At 35.4% G+C, this 16,894-nt stretch overlaps 2 protein-coding genes across 9 annotated transcripts in view; both read left to right on the forward strand.

Moving 5' to 3' along the window:
* Nucleotides 1-13,926, forward strand: part of SH2D4B (SH2 domain containing 4B) — a 119,803-nt gene extending 105,877 nt beyond the window's left edge. For 3 of the 8 annotated variants that reach the window (XM_083843860.1, XM_083843861.1, XM_083843862.1), the window contains 2 exons: nt 8,451-8,671; nt 11,615-13,911. In XM_083843860.1, coding sequence (XP_083699986.1) covers nt 8,451-8,671; nt 11,615-11,707 — 314 coding nt within the window. In that variant the 3' untranslated portion in view covers nt 11,708-13,911. Of the gene's footprint in view, nt 1-8,450; nt 8,672-11,614 lie in introns of all 8 variants that reach the window. The other 5 variants (XM_083843859.1, XM_083843858.1, XM_083843855.1 and 2 more) reach the window with 4 other exon arrangements.
* Nucleotides 13,927-14,047: 121 nt separating this feature from the next.
* Nucleotides 14,048-16,894, forward strand: part of LOC310902391 (uncharacterized protein) — a 495,211-nt gene continuing 492,364 nt past the window's right edge. The window contains exon 1 of the mRNA XM_083843892.1: nt 14,048-14,186. Within this exon, the coding sequence (XP_083700018.1) occupies nt 14,150-14,186 (37 nt within the window). The 5' untranslated portion in view covers nt 14,048-14,149. The remainder of the gene's footprint in view (nt 14,187-16,894) is intronic.

Below are 16,894 nucleotides of genomic sequence, written 5' to 3' on the forward strand. Positions count from 1 at the left end.
GGAAAGTTTTGCTATTTATTTATTTATTGCATATTTTAGCTTTTACTTTTTGTGACCTATTGCCCACCTTTTCTCTATTATCAGTACAGAGAGCCATACTTGGGACACTTATGGACGCTATTCCATTTACTGGGACTTAAATTCAGATTACCAACATGCAGCACAGCAAATAATCTCTGCATTCTCACCATCTGTAAGAAAGAAAGCATTTCTTAGGAGCTCTGTACCCCTTGACTTTTGGACTCTTATAACGCTTGCGTCCAGGTTTTGAAAAAAAATCAACCGTCAATTTGCTAGTGTGTTTTTTATTTTGTTTATTTATTATTATTATTTTAAACCTGGACATTTATTTTGACGCCTAAATGGGAACAGAACACTTTTGAAGACCTAGTCCCATGTGAGTTTATCCTGCATTAACAGCAGATGGTGAATAACTTCCACAGATTTGTTTCTGTTACCATCAGTCTTTGATTTACTCCCCTGCTTCACTTTTCAGTCTTTATTGCTTCTATTCTGAAACAGCAAAGTCAGAGCTATTGTTATCTCTCAGCCATAGCTTTTTCACACAATACTGTTGATCTCTTCTTTCACTATTTGCTTTCTTGCACCATCCAAAAAAGCATTGTGACTTTAAAAGGAATGAGAAGGAGAGAATAAGCCTTTTTAATAAGCTGACACACTGTAAGATCCTATTGCTGCAAATATTTGTGCATATATTTAATTATGCGAGCTGTTTCTGATGTAAATGCTTGAGAAATGACAAGGTGTGACCTAGATACGTACATTATCCTCTGGCTATTTCAGTTGCAGATCAGTCCATAAGCCATCATAAACAATAACAAAGTTCTTAAATTTTATGTGACATTGGTAGTCTCAAGGATAACATAAAGAATTAATTCTAGACATCATAGTTTGTTGACGAATTGTGCCCTTCCCAGTGAACACCAATAAGTATGTTCAGTTAACTTAAGAGTTCTCATATGGACTTACACCCGTGGGAGAGAATTGAAAAAGTCAACATGTGGAAACTATTGCTTGAGTGATATAGAGATTACTTGTCTTGAGAGCATAAACTATAGCTGCTCTAGTTCGTGCACTGCAGGGAAGCAATCACTTCACCTTCCCTGCTTTTATTCTCTTGCTATTTCTGAGTGGCTCAAGGAGCTGGATTTTTCACCTTCTCCTAGGCCAGATCTGGTAGGTAGTGTCATGAATCCAAACATTAGTTCTTCTCCTAGGCCACATCTGGTAGGTAGTGTCATGAATCGAAACATTAGTTTCAGGTCTTTTGTTTCCCACCTTATTAGGGAATCTAGGGAATATATATATATATATATATATATATATTTTCTAGACTTTAGTTCCCCAGTTTCAGTTTCATCTTAGCTAGTGGTTGTTACTGGTGTGTATCTGCCTTTGTTATGGGCTCCAGAATCGATGACCCCCTTCCATTAGGTTCATAGACTTGTATTCTTGCAAGCTGTTCTTGCACTTTCTGATGGTGGTTTATGCAAATCCTGCTGTGCTTCCGCAGCCTGTCGGGCAGCTCTACCCAGCCACAAGTCTTATGAGGAGAGAGCAAGAGATTCTTTTGGAGAGCTTGTGGCACTGCTGCAACATAGGTTCCAAATGAAAAAAGAGGGAGTGGTTTTAACACTTAGGGGTTGTAGAATGCCTCAGGTTTCCATTTTAGCCCTAACTATATACTGAGTATACAAACTGAACTTTTCCTACCACTGGCAGAAGGAAGTTTACAGTGCGAAGGCTATATCCTTTTAAAAATCCCTACACTTTCTGGTGCCACTGCTGCTTTGCTGCAAATATAGATTCTAGTGCTTTAACATTGGTACAATCACAGTGTACTTTATTATTTTGTACTACCTTTTAATACATTACTGTTGTCTCAAGTACTGGATGGATATTTTCCTTTTACTGTTGCATTTTGAAGCACAGTAGTGATTTTTATTATATTCTCAATTTTAAGTAATGTTATTTAAAAATAAAAATTGCTTCTCTATCATTTATACTTCCATGAAATGGATGGGTCTACTTTTTTGTTTCTTTGAATATTAACACGAGAGGCTTCCCATTTTTTGTCAAATCTTGCTTGCTAGAAGGACACCTTTACATACCATCATGGATCATAGAAAGTACCTATCACAGGTAGTTGATAAAATAGGCCGGGACTCTCAGATGAATCTGGAGGGCACCTATTGAAATCCTTCTGATAAGCTGTGTAAGATATGTTGAAATTTGGAATGAAGAAATGCAAATTAATTCCTACAAATTTTTTGTCAATATTTATATATATATATATTTTTCTTTTCTCTCTATATTTTCTTTGTAATTATAGTCTTTCAGGCTTTGTGACAGGAATTTCTTTTTTCCTTGTGTTCAAAATCTGAATGAGTCCATCCTTGAAAGCATCTTTTTAGAATAGATTTGTCAACATATGTTGTATAAAATGCAGCATAGTAACAGAACAAAACCAATTAAGGAACATATAAAACCATGTGGAACTAATATAAAACCAGAAATATTACCAATAAAGATGTAAATTTACAAGAAGTGTAAGAACTCAAAAATTTTATTTTATTTTATTTTTATTTTTTATTTATTTTTTTACTAGTAGGAATACCTTTCAAACTTGTATTTTGATTTTTATTTACTATGCTATATTTTTTACTAAACATTATGAAGAATGAACCTGTGTAGGCTCATCTAAAACCATACTAGCTGCAGTAGGATTCATCCTTCTGAACTTCTGTTTATTTTTCTCAGGATTTCTTCCAAGAATAGTTGCCTTTATTCATAAAGTCCCAAGTAGGTTGGCTCTTTACTTCCAACTACGTGGTTTTTATTTTCATGATAATGTAGGCAGAAAAACCTGCAAGAGTCTTCTCTCCTCAAACTAGAACTTTTCTGTTTTAATAAAAAACTATTTTGTACCACTGGTATAGTTCTACTGGTATGTTTGTCCAGCTCTGTTTTTCAGTTACAGAAAAGGAAAAAATTGGCAAGTGCTTAGCAAACTGATCCTTCTAACCCTTATGTCATTCAATTACTTTCTCTCAAGTTACAGTTTAGACCTGCCTGCATAATTGGACAAATATAGCCCTTTACATTATTTGGGAGTTATCTGCTAATTCTTCATATTTCCTTGTGTTTACTCATTTATTTATTGTGTACACTTGTAATGTAATGTAATGAGTGCCAGGAATATTTATATTCATATAGACTTTGATCTAATCCCACCGATGACAAAAGAAATATTAGTATTGGCTTCTCTGTGTTTTGGATCTTCCTCCTAATTTTCATTGGTGACCTAAATCACACACTTCCCTGGTTAGATGTCTTAAGCTGTATAAACAGGATGAGTTTCTTTCCTATTCATTGATTACCTGTGAATATTCATAATTGTTCAACAAATCAATTTTGTATGAAATAGAAGGCTTTTCATAATGGTCATGAAAGCACTTTTGGCATGAATGGTCTCATTAATATTTATTTATGCCTGCATTTTTGATGCTTTTGCTCTGAGTAAAACCTCACGCGCTAGAGTGTTTGAGATCAAGCTAATGAAAAAATATTCAAAAGGAGGGAAAACATCAGCTAAACACATAATTTCTATTGCGGGGGAGTAAATGAATGCTTCTGGGCTGTGTTTGTACCTGCTGTCTCTCTAATCTCAGTCAACCTCTTGGTTTTTATAAATGCATATATGCATATTTAAAATGTATTGATCATTAAGACCAAACTATGTTTATATATTGACATTGTTATAACACATGGTACATAAGGTCACCGGTAGGTCACAACAGTGGAAATGATGTGACTTATCAGTATATTCAAAAAACAATTTTAGACTTATAGTATATAGTCTTGCCTTCTTGGCAAAGTTTATCAGTTTTTTTTGTTTGGATTTGTGCTTGTTATGGCATTATCTGAACAAATATTTATGTATTTCATCTCCTGAGTTTCACTCAAGGATGTATGTAGGATAATGCTGAGAGAAGAGTGCAAAGCTGAAGTGTCACTCCATAATATTTCAGAATAGTATTTTCTTGCTGTTGAGACTTCTGTAAACTTGAAGGGAACATCAAAATTCCTCAGCTGTGCCCACCAAACTCGTAATGGACTCTGCAGTTGTCATGTGAGCTTAGTATACTCTAAATATTAGGGTGTTCTTTTTCCTTTTTTTTTTTTTTTTTTTTTTTTTTTTTTTTAGAAATTGGTGGCATTAAAAAGAACATGATTACAGCAAAAATGTTAAGATTTGCCTATCATGTAAAAATTGTCCTTATAGGTGCTGTATTTAAAAAACAAGTTGTTAATTAGGAACAGATCAGTTAATGATGAATAACTACCTGTCTTAATGATTTGAAATAGCTGTCTTTAGAAATATTGTTCTCTCATTGAGGACACCAAATGTTTGTTTCAAAGAATTACAACACCAGAATGTTTAAAGCTGACATGTAGACACGTGTGATATCATGGATGCATGCAGTGAATTTGGGGGTAGGGAGCTAAAAATAAAGCCAGCTGCTAGGATATCAATGTTTTCAAGAGGAGTTAGCTACACCTTTAATCCTCTCCCAGTCAAAATCCTACTGCTCTTTTGCAATTTCGTATAGACAACAGTAGTGTGCATTTTCTGAGAGAAATTATTTGGCATGACAGGTAGAACATGTAAGGGAGGTACTGAAGTCTGTTTCAGTGGGGTAGCTAACTTCCGTTCAAGTACACTGTTATGTATTTGGCCACATAAAAAGTTAAAATGGTGATACAGATGATTGATTGATCATGAAGTATATTTTTAAATGACTGCTTTGCAAAGTTGAAAGGAATACTGTTTTTGATACTGTGTGCCAAATCAACTGGCATAAATAAATGTAATTCTTAATGTTATTTGCAATAGTTTAAAGTAAATAGAGCAGTGCTGCTTTACACCAGCTGAATAAGTTGCTTTTTTTTCCTTTTTTTTTAAAAGTGATTAGCAAGAATTAGAGAGAAAAAAAAATAGCTTTCAAAGCACCAGTGGTTTCTTTTTCCAGATAATACTTCCAATTAATACCCTAACTAACACAAATAAGGGCGCTGGTGATTCTAAACCTCTTACCAGAGCCTTGGGAAACCAAAGTTTCTTGACTTCAGTTCAAACAATTTTAAGTGTTCATGTAGGGGTTTCACAGATGTTGTTTATTTCTCTACAGCCGTCTCAGGAGTGAGCATTGCCACTCTCTTTCTAGTTGTCTTGAGTATAGTATAATGTTTTTGAAAGGGTGGAGGGAGACTCAGTGCTGCAATCACCACCCGCTGTAGAATTGAACCAGAGAATAAAATAAGACGGAGATGAAGAGAGAGGAGCAGGGAGAAGGAAATGGTTTCTCATGAGCTGTTAACAGAGCCAGGAGAGAAAAAGGGAAGAAAGCATCTGGCTGATAATTTATTACACCATCTTTAGGAAAAAAGAGAATAAAAGAAAAAAGAACTTGGCTGTGAGCAATGTAGCATTTCTCACCTACTCAATGACATAAAGTGCCCAGAACAAAAATACGTTCTGGCAAAGAAGATAACATCATGTGGAAGCCTGCAGTGTTTTAGCTCTACTGGTGGGATTTGAGAGCAGGTGAACAGATTGTTTAGTATTAAACTAACCGATGCTAAATGAATTTGGTATTATATGCCTGATAGTGACGGCCATTCAAACTCCAGAAATGCCCTGAGAATAATGTTCACCGTATAACACAAACTAGTTTTTTGTTTTGTTTTGTTATTTACAAAACCTGATTCTTATAGCTGCCAAATTGTCTAGGCCAACTCATTCCTTTTCAGTGCTGCATAACCATTCTGCCACTGCTAAGACTTAGAGAAGGGGTAGTTGTAACGGCATCCAGTTACTACACCAAAATTTGTCTGCATATTTTTAGTCTAGAATTACAGTATAAATATTGATTACTGGAATTAATATACCATTTGCTCATGACGGCACTGTTTGTTCTTTCCTGGACCATTGACTGCTGTGAGCTTGTTACGGTGTTGCTCATTCAAGTGTGTTTCTAGAAGAGATATCTCTCAAGGAAGTAGTCATCATTATCACAATAAAAATTTTTCATTAGTTCAAATTAGGTCAAATTGACAGAAAACTGGATATTTGTCTTAATAAATAGTTTGATTTCTTGGCATGTGGCACCTGGTCTACAGCTTTGCATAATGTGCTGTATCATATGGATTCAAACTAGTACTGTCTTTTCATTTGAACAGCGTTTGAGTTATTTTTAACAATTCATCTTGGAATTCTTCCAATAAATCTGTTTTTAGTTTTGCAAAGTACAGTAATCGACACTGATGACTGAGCAGTTGCATGCTGTTTCTAAACAAATGCATATGTTTGCATGTTTACTGCCTGTTTTGCATGTCTGGTGCAAAGATGATGTAATATCCCCCAGAAAATAGAACTGTACCTCATTTAGCAGAGCATATGTTTCTATGTTTCTTCTTAGTACTGATGATACTTCAATAGGAACCTCTGAGTCCCACTGGGATGTAGCCCTTGTCATGTTCATCATTGCACCAAATAAAACTGTAAAAGAAATTAATTGCCTCAAAGTAGATAAAAACTGAATGAGGAATATCTTTTCTATCTTAATGTCACACAGTGCTTGCTTTTAGGATCCAGATCTCCTTAGTTCCTTTGTACATCTCTCAGAGGCAAAATTTTCTGTGTGGGCTTAATTCGAGCATCCTGCAGTTTGTTTTTTCAGGTAGGCCCTCCTTTGTACTAATTGGCAATTCCTGAGATATGGTTATTATTATACTAAAACAATGTGGCTTTCGGTACTGGGACTCCATGGAACGCTCACTGGGATGTGCGTAGGATTCTATGATGACAAACAGTTCCCTTAAATATTACATGTATTGCTTTGAGAAAGTTTAGCTTCACAGAAAGTAACTTTGGAACATGTACATATATAATTTATTGACATTTGTGCCATGTTTACATCCAGGATGGCCTAATTCAACATCTGTTCCTGATTAAAATGAGCTTCTGGTATTTTACAGATAATTATGAGACATGAGCTTATCATCCTCTAGGCCTACCAGACAAATTGGAACCAAGCTCTCTAGGTGGATGGTAAGGCATGGTTCAGTGCTGGGTGCAATTCTGATCACACCTTTTGCATTGTTCTTCAAGGTTTCTCTCTTGTACCCTGTATGCAGGAAGAAGTAACAGCAACTTCAGTGTTGTATCCTAGGATAAGAAAGGAAAAAAGAAAAAAAAAGCAATGAAAGTTTTTCTTGAAAGCTCTGTTCCTGTTAAACTTTATTCCTTGCTTTACTCTAAAAATCTGAATTTATAATCCTTCTTTTGCCCTGACAAGTAATTTTATCAGACAGCAAAGGAACGAATTTGGGGGAGGACATAAACTACTTGGTGACAAGGATATGGAGAAAGAATTTGTTCCCTAATATGCTGTCTAGAAAGGTAAGTTGGCTTATAGAAAAACCAGCATCATCAACTGCAGGATGACAGCTGCGTACCATAAGAAAACGCATAGAATTGTCTTCTCTTGTCCTAGAGCAAGGTGCATAACTCATTATCGTTCATTATGAACTGTGAAGACTAGCTCAACTCTGGTTAACAAATACAATATCCAGTCCTTCGCGTTGGTACTCCACACAAAGTGGGTACTCCTCTGTGGTTAGTGGCTACAACTATATTAACTGGAGGAGACTATTACTCCGAAATTAAGCCTGAAATGTCCCAGAAAGGAAGGATTGTGATCTTTGTTTCTTCTTTTCCTCTGTAACAGTATTTCCTAGAAATGCAAGCCTGTGAATAGGTAATCTAACATATTAACCTCTGTTAACAGCTCTGTTAGCTGCAGCATTTGATTTCTTTGTGCTCCAATTTATCTATGTGCATTTATGAATGTTTGTGTGTATTTATGTACAAAAACAGAAAAATACATTTTCTTGTGGCACTGGTATCATATTCCTTCCTTAGGACCTGATAAAACAGGTGTAAAGCAACGCAGTCAGAAGTACTGCAGTACAATTGCAAATATCAGCAAAGTAATGCGAGTTCAAATTGCAATGTAAAACTATGCTAGTACTGCTAAGGGATCTCTTATACAGAATTCACCTGCCTGATGTGCCAGTTGTGTTTATGCATTTCTCTTGAAAAGGTGGTAAGGTGAGAAAAAGAAATTTTTAATCAGATAGTTAAAATGAATATCCCACAGGGCATCATCCCAACTCATATAGCTATCCTTCAAAAGCAGGTAACAATTATGTAGTCTTCAGAGCTGTAACTCCTCCTATAAACATTTTAATATTGAGAAACTAGGCAATTTTAGTTTCACTTGTGCTGTGAATTTGTTTCATTTGATCTACTAAGCTCTGCCAGAGTTGTTGTCTTCATAGCTACACCTTTTATTCCTTGCCAGGTATTATCAGCCGCCAGGAGGCAGAAGAGTTGTTGATGAATAAATCTGAAGGAACATTCCTGGTGCGAGTCAGTGAGAAAATCTGGGGCTATGCGTTGTCTTATCGCCAGCAAAGTGGGTTCAAACACTTCTTGGTTGATGCTTCGGGGGATTTCTACAGCTTCTTGGGGGTAGATCCAAACCGACATGCAACACTGACAGATCTTATTGATTTTCACAAGGTAACACTTGCTAGGTAGAGATCAATAGCTGAGTGGAGGGAATTAATAATTTAAAGATGAACCACGTAATTTGAAACCACACTGGAAAGTAGAACGATAGTGGGGAAAACAATATACGTATATATTCTAGAGTAAGCCTAGCTGTAACATTTATAGTTTGTGTCTGTCTTCTGTTGCAGTGAATCAGAAAGCTTTTCCCTTTCTTTCAAAAGCTTCAGTATTTATTTGTGTTCCCTTCTAAGCAGATTCTTATGCGATGTATACTTTCATGGGCTAAAAATGAACTAATAAGGGCTGACAGAGCTAACACTTTTTGAGCCTCTTTGCTTTATAAAATTGGATTGGCAATACCACAGGAAAGGTCTTTTAATGAAATTTCAACATTTTTCAGCCTTTGATGTGAAGGCTGTAATGTGCAAAATCATAGGAGCAGGGCATTATGGGAAAGAAGGGAATATGTAGGTTTTCTCGTCGGGATGTGCTAAGGGTTGTTCCTTAGTATCCAAAACAATCTTATGAGAGTAATTTGCTTGAAGTCTTTGGTGAGTTTAGATGTGCTTGAATTACTTTGCCTCTTTGTTTCCTGTTTACCAGATGGAGACTAAATAGGAGCACCGTTTCTGATGGTGTAGGTTGTTTTCACCATCTTACCTTTCTCTCCATCTCATTCATCATTTTTAATCCTGCTTTTCTCCCTTAGCCACCCTTACAATTTCTCTTGATCCTTTTTCATGATTTCTCTGCTTTTCCTTTTTTTCACCCTTTTGTCACTCTCATTTCAAACTAATTCTGTTGTTTGTTTGTTTGTTTGTTTTTCCCCTTCCTTTTCTTCACAGCATTTAATTTTTCCAATATTCAGTCTTGCAGACACTAAGCAGAGATTATATTTATTCTAATTTCCATTCTTTTCTAAATCTTTCTGTTATTCCGGTTAGTTTGCAACATCTCTTCAGTCAAACCTGCACACTATTTCTTCCAGCTGTAATCCTTATATTGCAACTGTTATTAGCAGTACAGTATACTACTGTAAGTCAACTTTTTGTAATTTTATTTAACAAAATGAAGCTGACTTTCTCAGAATTTACATTTCATGAAAGAACAAGGATTATGACATGATATCCTTCATAAAAACATAGATAGTCACTACTTAAATAGGATTTTTAGGTGACCAAATCAAAAAATAAATGAATCAAGGGAGAAAATCCCAAACTCATTCAGGTTGGCTGAAAAAGATTAGTTTGTCCTGTTTTCATCACAGCTTTTCTCATCCTAGGCAATCACTGTACTATAAACCTATCTATTTACAGACTTGTCAGAAGCAGAACAGCTTTTAGATTATAATGTTTAAAAAAATAAAAAAGTTTCTTAGGTATCCCCTGATAATAGTTAACAGTTCCCCCTGTGTTAAGTCTATCAGAAGAAATGCTTCGTGTTTAATGTTTCCACACAGTTCTCTTTTATCTGTTTAACTTAATAGTTACGTTAAAACTGGTCTCTTTGACTAGTTCAGTAGGCATCTTATCCCCTCACTCAAGTGTTTTTTCTGGTAATCAGCTACGCAATCCTGATGTAAATGATTGCAAAATGGACACACACCCTTGTGCAGCTATTGCTATATTGTTTGGAAAAAATGCTACTTCCTCGTTGCTGTTTTTGGCAAGAGTATAGCTCCCCAAACCAAAAGATATCCGAACTTCTTTGAGGGTTCCTTTTCACTTTCAAGCAAAATGAGCAGGGCTGACACATCTTCTTTTTTTCAGGTGCTTATATTTATTCATCTACTACTGCTTCATTTCAGTTAAAAAAAGAATTAGAATAGGTCATTCAGCTGACACATATAAGGGATGGTAACCATTTGGAAGAACAAAATTCTTACAGAAGTGAGTGTGAATGTTCATTTTCTGTTATTTGCATTTAAGTACTTTCCAGAAGGCAGGAATAACACATCCAACATAATTGCTAAATCTTTGTATTTACTTCCTCATAATTTTCTCAAAAGTATTTAATTTGAATAGTAACTTTATGAAGTTAGCCTGATGAGTGAAAGAATGACAACTGCGTGTGTCCTGAGGAAATCAGGCACTGAATTTCCATTGTATTTTTTAATGGAAACTAGATGCCTTTTGAAAATTTTAGGCCCAAAACTTGAATCAAACTTCATGCTATTGTAGTCAATAATATTCTGAATTCTGACTCATTTTGGTGCATTTGTAGATCTCAAACTTCTATTAAAAAAAAAAAAAACAAAAAACAAACAACAAAAAAAAAAAAACAAAAAACAAAAAACAGAATTATCATTACTCTAGAGTTAGTGCAAAGACCTATAGTTTTCTAATAAGATTTTTTTTGGGGGGGTATTTAATTTATGAGAAGAGGTGCTATTTGTAAAAAAAAACATCTTTACCTTACCAAGGATAATACCTTTCAACTCTGTAACCAGCCAAAAAGCTGTTATTTATGTGTGTGAGCACTCAATATGGAACTCTTCCTCAGTCCACCTGCGGAAGCTTCTTTCATCCCAACGACTATGGAAGTAGCATAGTAGGACTGGCATGTGTGTTAAACTAACCACTGAGAACACCCTTTACAGGCATCTATAGCTTTTTTCTTAATATAGCAACTTACAGGTAAGTTAAATCACAGCCTTTTTTGTATAACAACTATTTGATTTCACTATTTGATACTAGCCCAAGTTACTACTGGCATGAATACAAAATAAACAAAGCATGAAGAAAATGAGTATTTGATAGGATCCCTTTGCTGTCTTTACTTATTTTGTCAAGTATTGTTTGTGATCAATTATCAATTACAGTGGAGTGTGTTTTATTATTATTATTATTATTATTATTATTATTATTTTATTTCTATTGGTTTCTTTTCTTGAAAGACAGGGAAAGGCTTGGACATCTGTGAATGATATTCTAATTGGTTGTATCTTTTTAGGAGGAAATCATCACATCCTCAGGTGGGGAGCTACTACTGGAACCATGTGGACAGCAGAAGAATCCACCAGACTACAGCCCTTTATTCGAGTAACCAGAACTAACAATAATGTGTTCTGGATAGCTACAGTAATAGATAGCTACAAAAGTAAACACTAAAAAGTAATTAACAAACTTTCAAAGCCACTAGTCTTGTGGCCAAAATAAATATCCTCATTAGAAGACCCAAAATATTTCTGTTTCACATCTGAATTATCATTATTATTCATATTGCTAATATTCTGAAGATGAGAACTTACTGTCAGATTGCAAATGAAGACTGTTACCAGAAATTTTTAAGAGGTTGTGGCCAATTGCACTGAAAGCTAAGTTCCTATCTTAATTTTCTTAATGTTTAAGATTGAAAATGTAAAATCATATACTTGTAACAACTAGAAGTATGGATGGGAATTATTCATCAAGTATTGTATAGAATACCAATATTGTTGAACGGGTTCTTTTTTCCAAAGCAAGGTTTGTCAGTTTCTATTGACAATCTCATCACTCAGTGATTCACTTTTGATAACAAGAGATGCAGTCTTAAAATGTCCTTTTGCAGTTTGTCTTTGCTAAAATGTTTAAGTATAGCTGGAAACTTGCCATCATGCTTTTGAATATAGACCGACAAAGTTAACCACAGCAGAGACAGTCAGAACAAGGTCATTCACATTTTATTTACGATTTCATGCAGTCCAGCTGCCATGGAAGGAATTTTACTTCTGTACAGAAAGTGGTTAGTTTCTTCTAAATTAGTTATTCTAGTAACCATAACTCACACTGACCCTGTCATATTTTGTGTAGTGATGTGCAACACGCTGGAGATTCCTAGCTTTATTTTGCTATAGTACCAGATACCTTCCTTAGCTGAGCTATAAGTGGTTACTCTAACACCTCATAATAAAGCAAATCAAGAAGTGCAGCAAATAAGAAATGCTTATTAGCTGGAACAGTTGATCTTAGTTTACATTTCTCAGATGAGAAGACAGCTGGGCTTTTTGCAACACATAGTTTTACAGTGCTAGAACATTCTGTAGCTACAGCTAATATCTTGAGGAACAAATTGACTTGGAAGCTAGATAAAGGGGCAAGATACCCAAGTTGTTTTGGAATTTTGTTAAAGTGTGGTCCTCTGCAGGTCAGCAGGGGTGGATCCCCAAAATGGAATACAGCTTTGCAGTTCTGAATGTAGACGTAATTCCTCTATTAGGATCTACAATCTCTGTTAAATGAGAAGCCTGGTATGTCTGATCTGGGTCTACAATACACCTGGTAAAGGTATATACAGACATGAATCCAGCTGGTGGAGCTCAGCACAGGGTAATTCACTGTGCTTTTCAAATATGGACTGTATAGAAACCATCACAGAAAGTTGCGTGTTTTTTTTCCCCTGATAGAACATTCAGTAAGTGCCCCTCCAAAGAGCCCCCATATCTATACTATCTGCTTTCTCAAAAAACTAGCTCTCATTTTGCACCTTTTATATAGGCATCTCAAGAATCCCCCCATCTTCAGGTTATTTACAGCTGCACATGTTCCATTACAGAAGAACTGTACCCCTACTTTACAGGAGAAGGGAAAGGGACATTTTAAAGTTAAGAACTGTAAATATACAAAGACTCTGAGGCCAGAGAACAGCAGTTGACTGTAGGACTGATAGTCCAAAGAGAGTACTGAATAATTAAGACAATATTTAGACATCTAAACATCTTTGCAGACTGGTATTTTGCCTTAAAGAACTGTTTGTTTGTTGTTTTTTTAAAGGCATAAAATGACTTCTCTTAGGAGAAGTTGCTAAGCATGCTGGAAAATATATATGCAATTTCCAGAGTTTTTCTGAAGATTACTCAAGCCATTTTACACAATTTTGGGAATGTTTAAATACAGAAAATTGAAGAACTTGTTCAATAAGGAATTCACATTTGTAGAGACTGTTAATAATACCGCTATTTATTTCTAGTTACACAATTCTCAACAACTTCCTGCATTTCGTTCAGTGGATAAGAAGGCTTGGAAATATGGCTCTGTGTATTACATGTCCTATTGTGATGTAATTAACAACCTAACGGCAGTTTCATTTTCATTTCAGACTACATTTCTTACTTCTAATTTTGTAAATTCCTCTGCCTATTCCATCTATTTCTTATGCTGGTTTTTACCTGGCTTTAAAATAAATTCCATGTAAGTTCCTCTGCAAATGAAATTACTGTCTGGAAAACTGCAATTTCATCTGAGAGTTTTATTATGCTAATAAATGTCAGAATTCTCAAGTAAAGGAATTGCTTTTTTTTTTTTTTCCTCCCCCATAGCCCCACAGAAATAATATAAAAAACGAGTCAGCCAATTCATACAGCATCAGCAAAGAAAAACTCAACAATATATAACCAGAAGCAGTAGCAATAAAATACAGTGCAGCTTAACTGAAGATAAATTTCAAAGGAAACAAAAGGAGATCATAGCAAGCAGAAATTAAGAAGAACAGAAGCTTTCCTTGGTAGACATGTGCAGCTGCTGCCAATACACTCAAGGGCTGTGGGGTAAGTACAATTGTGGAGATGATTTCTAAGCTACAATACTTCTTTTTGCCCTGCAGAAATTCAGTGGACTATGAAAAGGTAGCCATTTATTAGGAAGAAGAGAAGGAAAAGCAGTGAAGGAGTAAACATGGAAAATGAAGAAAATAAGAAAGGGAAAAATATGCTTATCTGGTTGTTTTAGAAGCATTTTGGATTTTTGCTGCCCTTGGAGAAAGACGCTGCTACTTCCCCTTTGAAGGTTACCCTTTTACTGTGTAGGCCTCAGAGATTTCAGCTATGAAATGAGTTTGAGCTCTGTCTACCTTGGAGCTAGATTTCACACTATTAGTCTACAAGAGTTGGGCTTGTCCACCTCTTGGTTGCAGCCTTGAACACTGTATCTGCTTCACTCTGTCTGCGTCTACATTTAGTGTTGTCTGAAGCTGTTCATCTCAGTATACAAAATCTTTTTAGTGCTGCAGTTTCATTGTCTGAAATGGCCAGCTTTATTCTATTATACAATGACCTTCAAGTCTTGCTTTCAGATCTGTTTTTCTAGCAGTAGCTATTGTTGAGTCATAAGAGGTAGATGTTATGGATTTTCATTATAAGATTTCCTGTCAATTTTTCTTGTCAATGAGACCACTGGGAATACAATGAGAGACCTATTATGGTAATTCTGTTTCATAGGGAAAAATGCTACAGCAATAAGGAAAACTTTTAAACACTTAAATGAATCGAACTTTTCTTTATATCTGTTTCACAGCAATAAAATATGGCATGCAAGTTCCCAAGCTTGTTTGCACATATCTTTGAAAAAGCAGCTCTTGAAGATTTATTCTTGCTTCTTCCTGGATCCACAGATGCATCTGTTCTTTCTAATTTTGTTTTAATCTGTTATATGTGCATACATAGACATCTCCAATTTACTACTGCTGTCTTCTGTAAGGGAGAGCAAAAATCAAGCAAAGAAACCGACAGCAATCCTGGATGAGATTTTCAAGGCACCATAAAGAATGTAGATGCCAGTCTATTATCTCTTACAATTACTGTAATGAAATAACTATCTAGTATGAGTATTTACATATTATTAGATGTATAACAGCATAATCCAAGCCAACTATTAAGTGTGGAAACCCTCTTGTGCTGAATAAGTACTGAGTAAAAGATGGCTCCTGCCTCAAGAGGTATCTACTTAAAAATTTTAGTTACAACAGAGGTTATTTTCAGACTTACTGAGTAGAAACTGCTTCCAAAGACCATGAATTCAAAGTGAGAATTTCCAGTAGATTTCAATGACTTTGAATCAAATCCATAAAACCTGTTTCTCTGCTGAGGTGAACCAAGGTTAATACACTGGCTACAGTAAACCAATTCAGTTTTGTAAGAAATGGGGATCTGCTTCTGCTCATTCTTCCCCTGAGTCCCCACAAACCTGACTACAGAGCATTAATGGAGTTACACCACATTTCACTGCAGTCTAAACTCTTCTCTTTATGTAATGCCACAACACAAACTTGATCTCAAGTGAAATGGGGAAGTTCACAATGGGAGAAATTTTTCTCTTCCTTTGTATAAGTGAATTTGTTTCCATCATTTATAAGTTGGAGTCTATTTTTCAACGATTTTCAAGGACTGTCTTTCTTTTCTGTCTTATTATGCCTCTACTTTAAGATTCCTTTTTCCTTTCCCAAGAGAATGGGGTTAGTGACCTCTGTGAAGTAATATCATGTCCCCTGGCTGGGCTATCAATCGCAGAATGACATGTTTGCACTTGACCAGATGTTTGATTTGTGTTTCCTGAGATGAATCTTCTGGATACATACTGTCTGATGATAATGATACATAATTGAATTTTATAGCTAATTTCTTGCCATGCAAGTGCTGCATGAAACCTCTTCAAACATTTGTTTACTGCTAGCAATTAGTCCCGTAGCTTGTATATTTACATTATGACCCATAGCTAATGCACATTTTCTACTAGGCTGGAGCCTTCAGTGAATTTGGTTTCTTCTCTCTTGGAGACTACTCTTCCAGTAGTTTTAAATTAACATAACAATTTTATAGTATCTTTATTAAACATTGATATTTGATCTTACTTATGGAGAAGAAATCACCACAAAGGAGACTGGACATTTAGTTTGGTCCTGATTGTGTCCTTTTGATCTGTGTGCAAAGAAAATACTTAGCATGTTTTTATGTCTCCTTTAAAGTTTTGCTGATATTTCTCCCCTGATCTCAGTTTTAATGAGAATTTTATGTGGGAGAAGGTCATACACTCATGAACAATGAAGAATAGGAAAGAAAGGAGCTAGGACTGTCTTTATTCATAGTGGTTAACATACAACAGCTGGCAAAGTCTTTGATTTATTATTTCCTGAGACAGAGTGTATTTCTTGCTTAGCATTCAGAGGATCTAGGCTGAGACCTACTGTCCCTACTTTTCCCTTATACAACTGAAACAGAAAAGAGCTCATACAGAATCTGAAAACGGCCCAAATTGAGTTGAATGAGTAATGTTACATGCCCCAGGAGTGGTACAGAAGTAGCATATAGAAAAAATAAGTGAAGATCTCAATCATAAGATGGTAAAGACATTTTTTATATAGGTGTGTAGAGCTAGGAGTGTTTACATATTCTTGTTTGGTAGAAGTTAGTTCTTTTAATCATACAGTAGTGATTCATGGTCAACCATATGAAGATATGAGCAATCTTAACAGTCCTATTAT

The sequence above is a fragment of the Anser anser genome (genome assembly GCF_964211835.1).
Source record: "Anser anser genome assembly, chromosome: 7".
Classification (NCBI taxonomy): Eukaryota; Metazoa; Chordata; class Aves; order Anseriformes; family Anatidae; genus Anser; species Anser anser.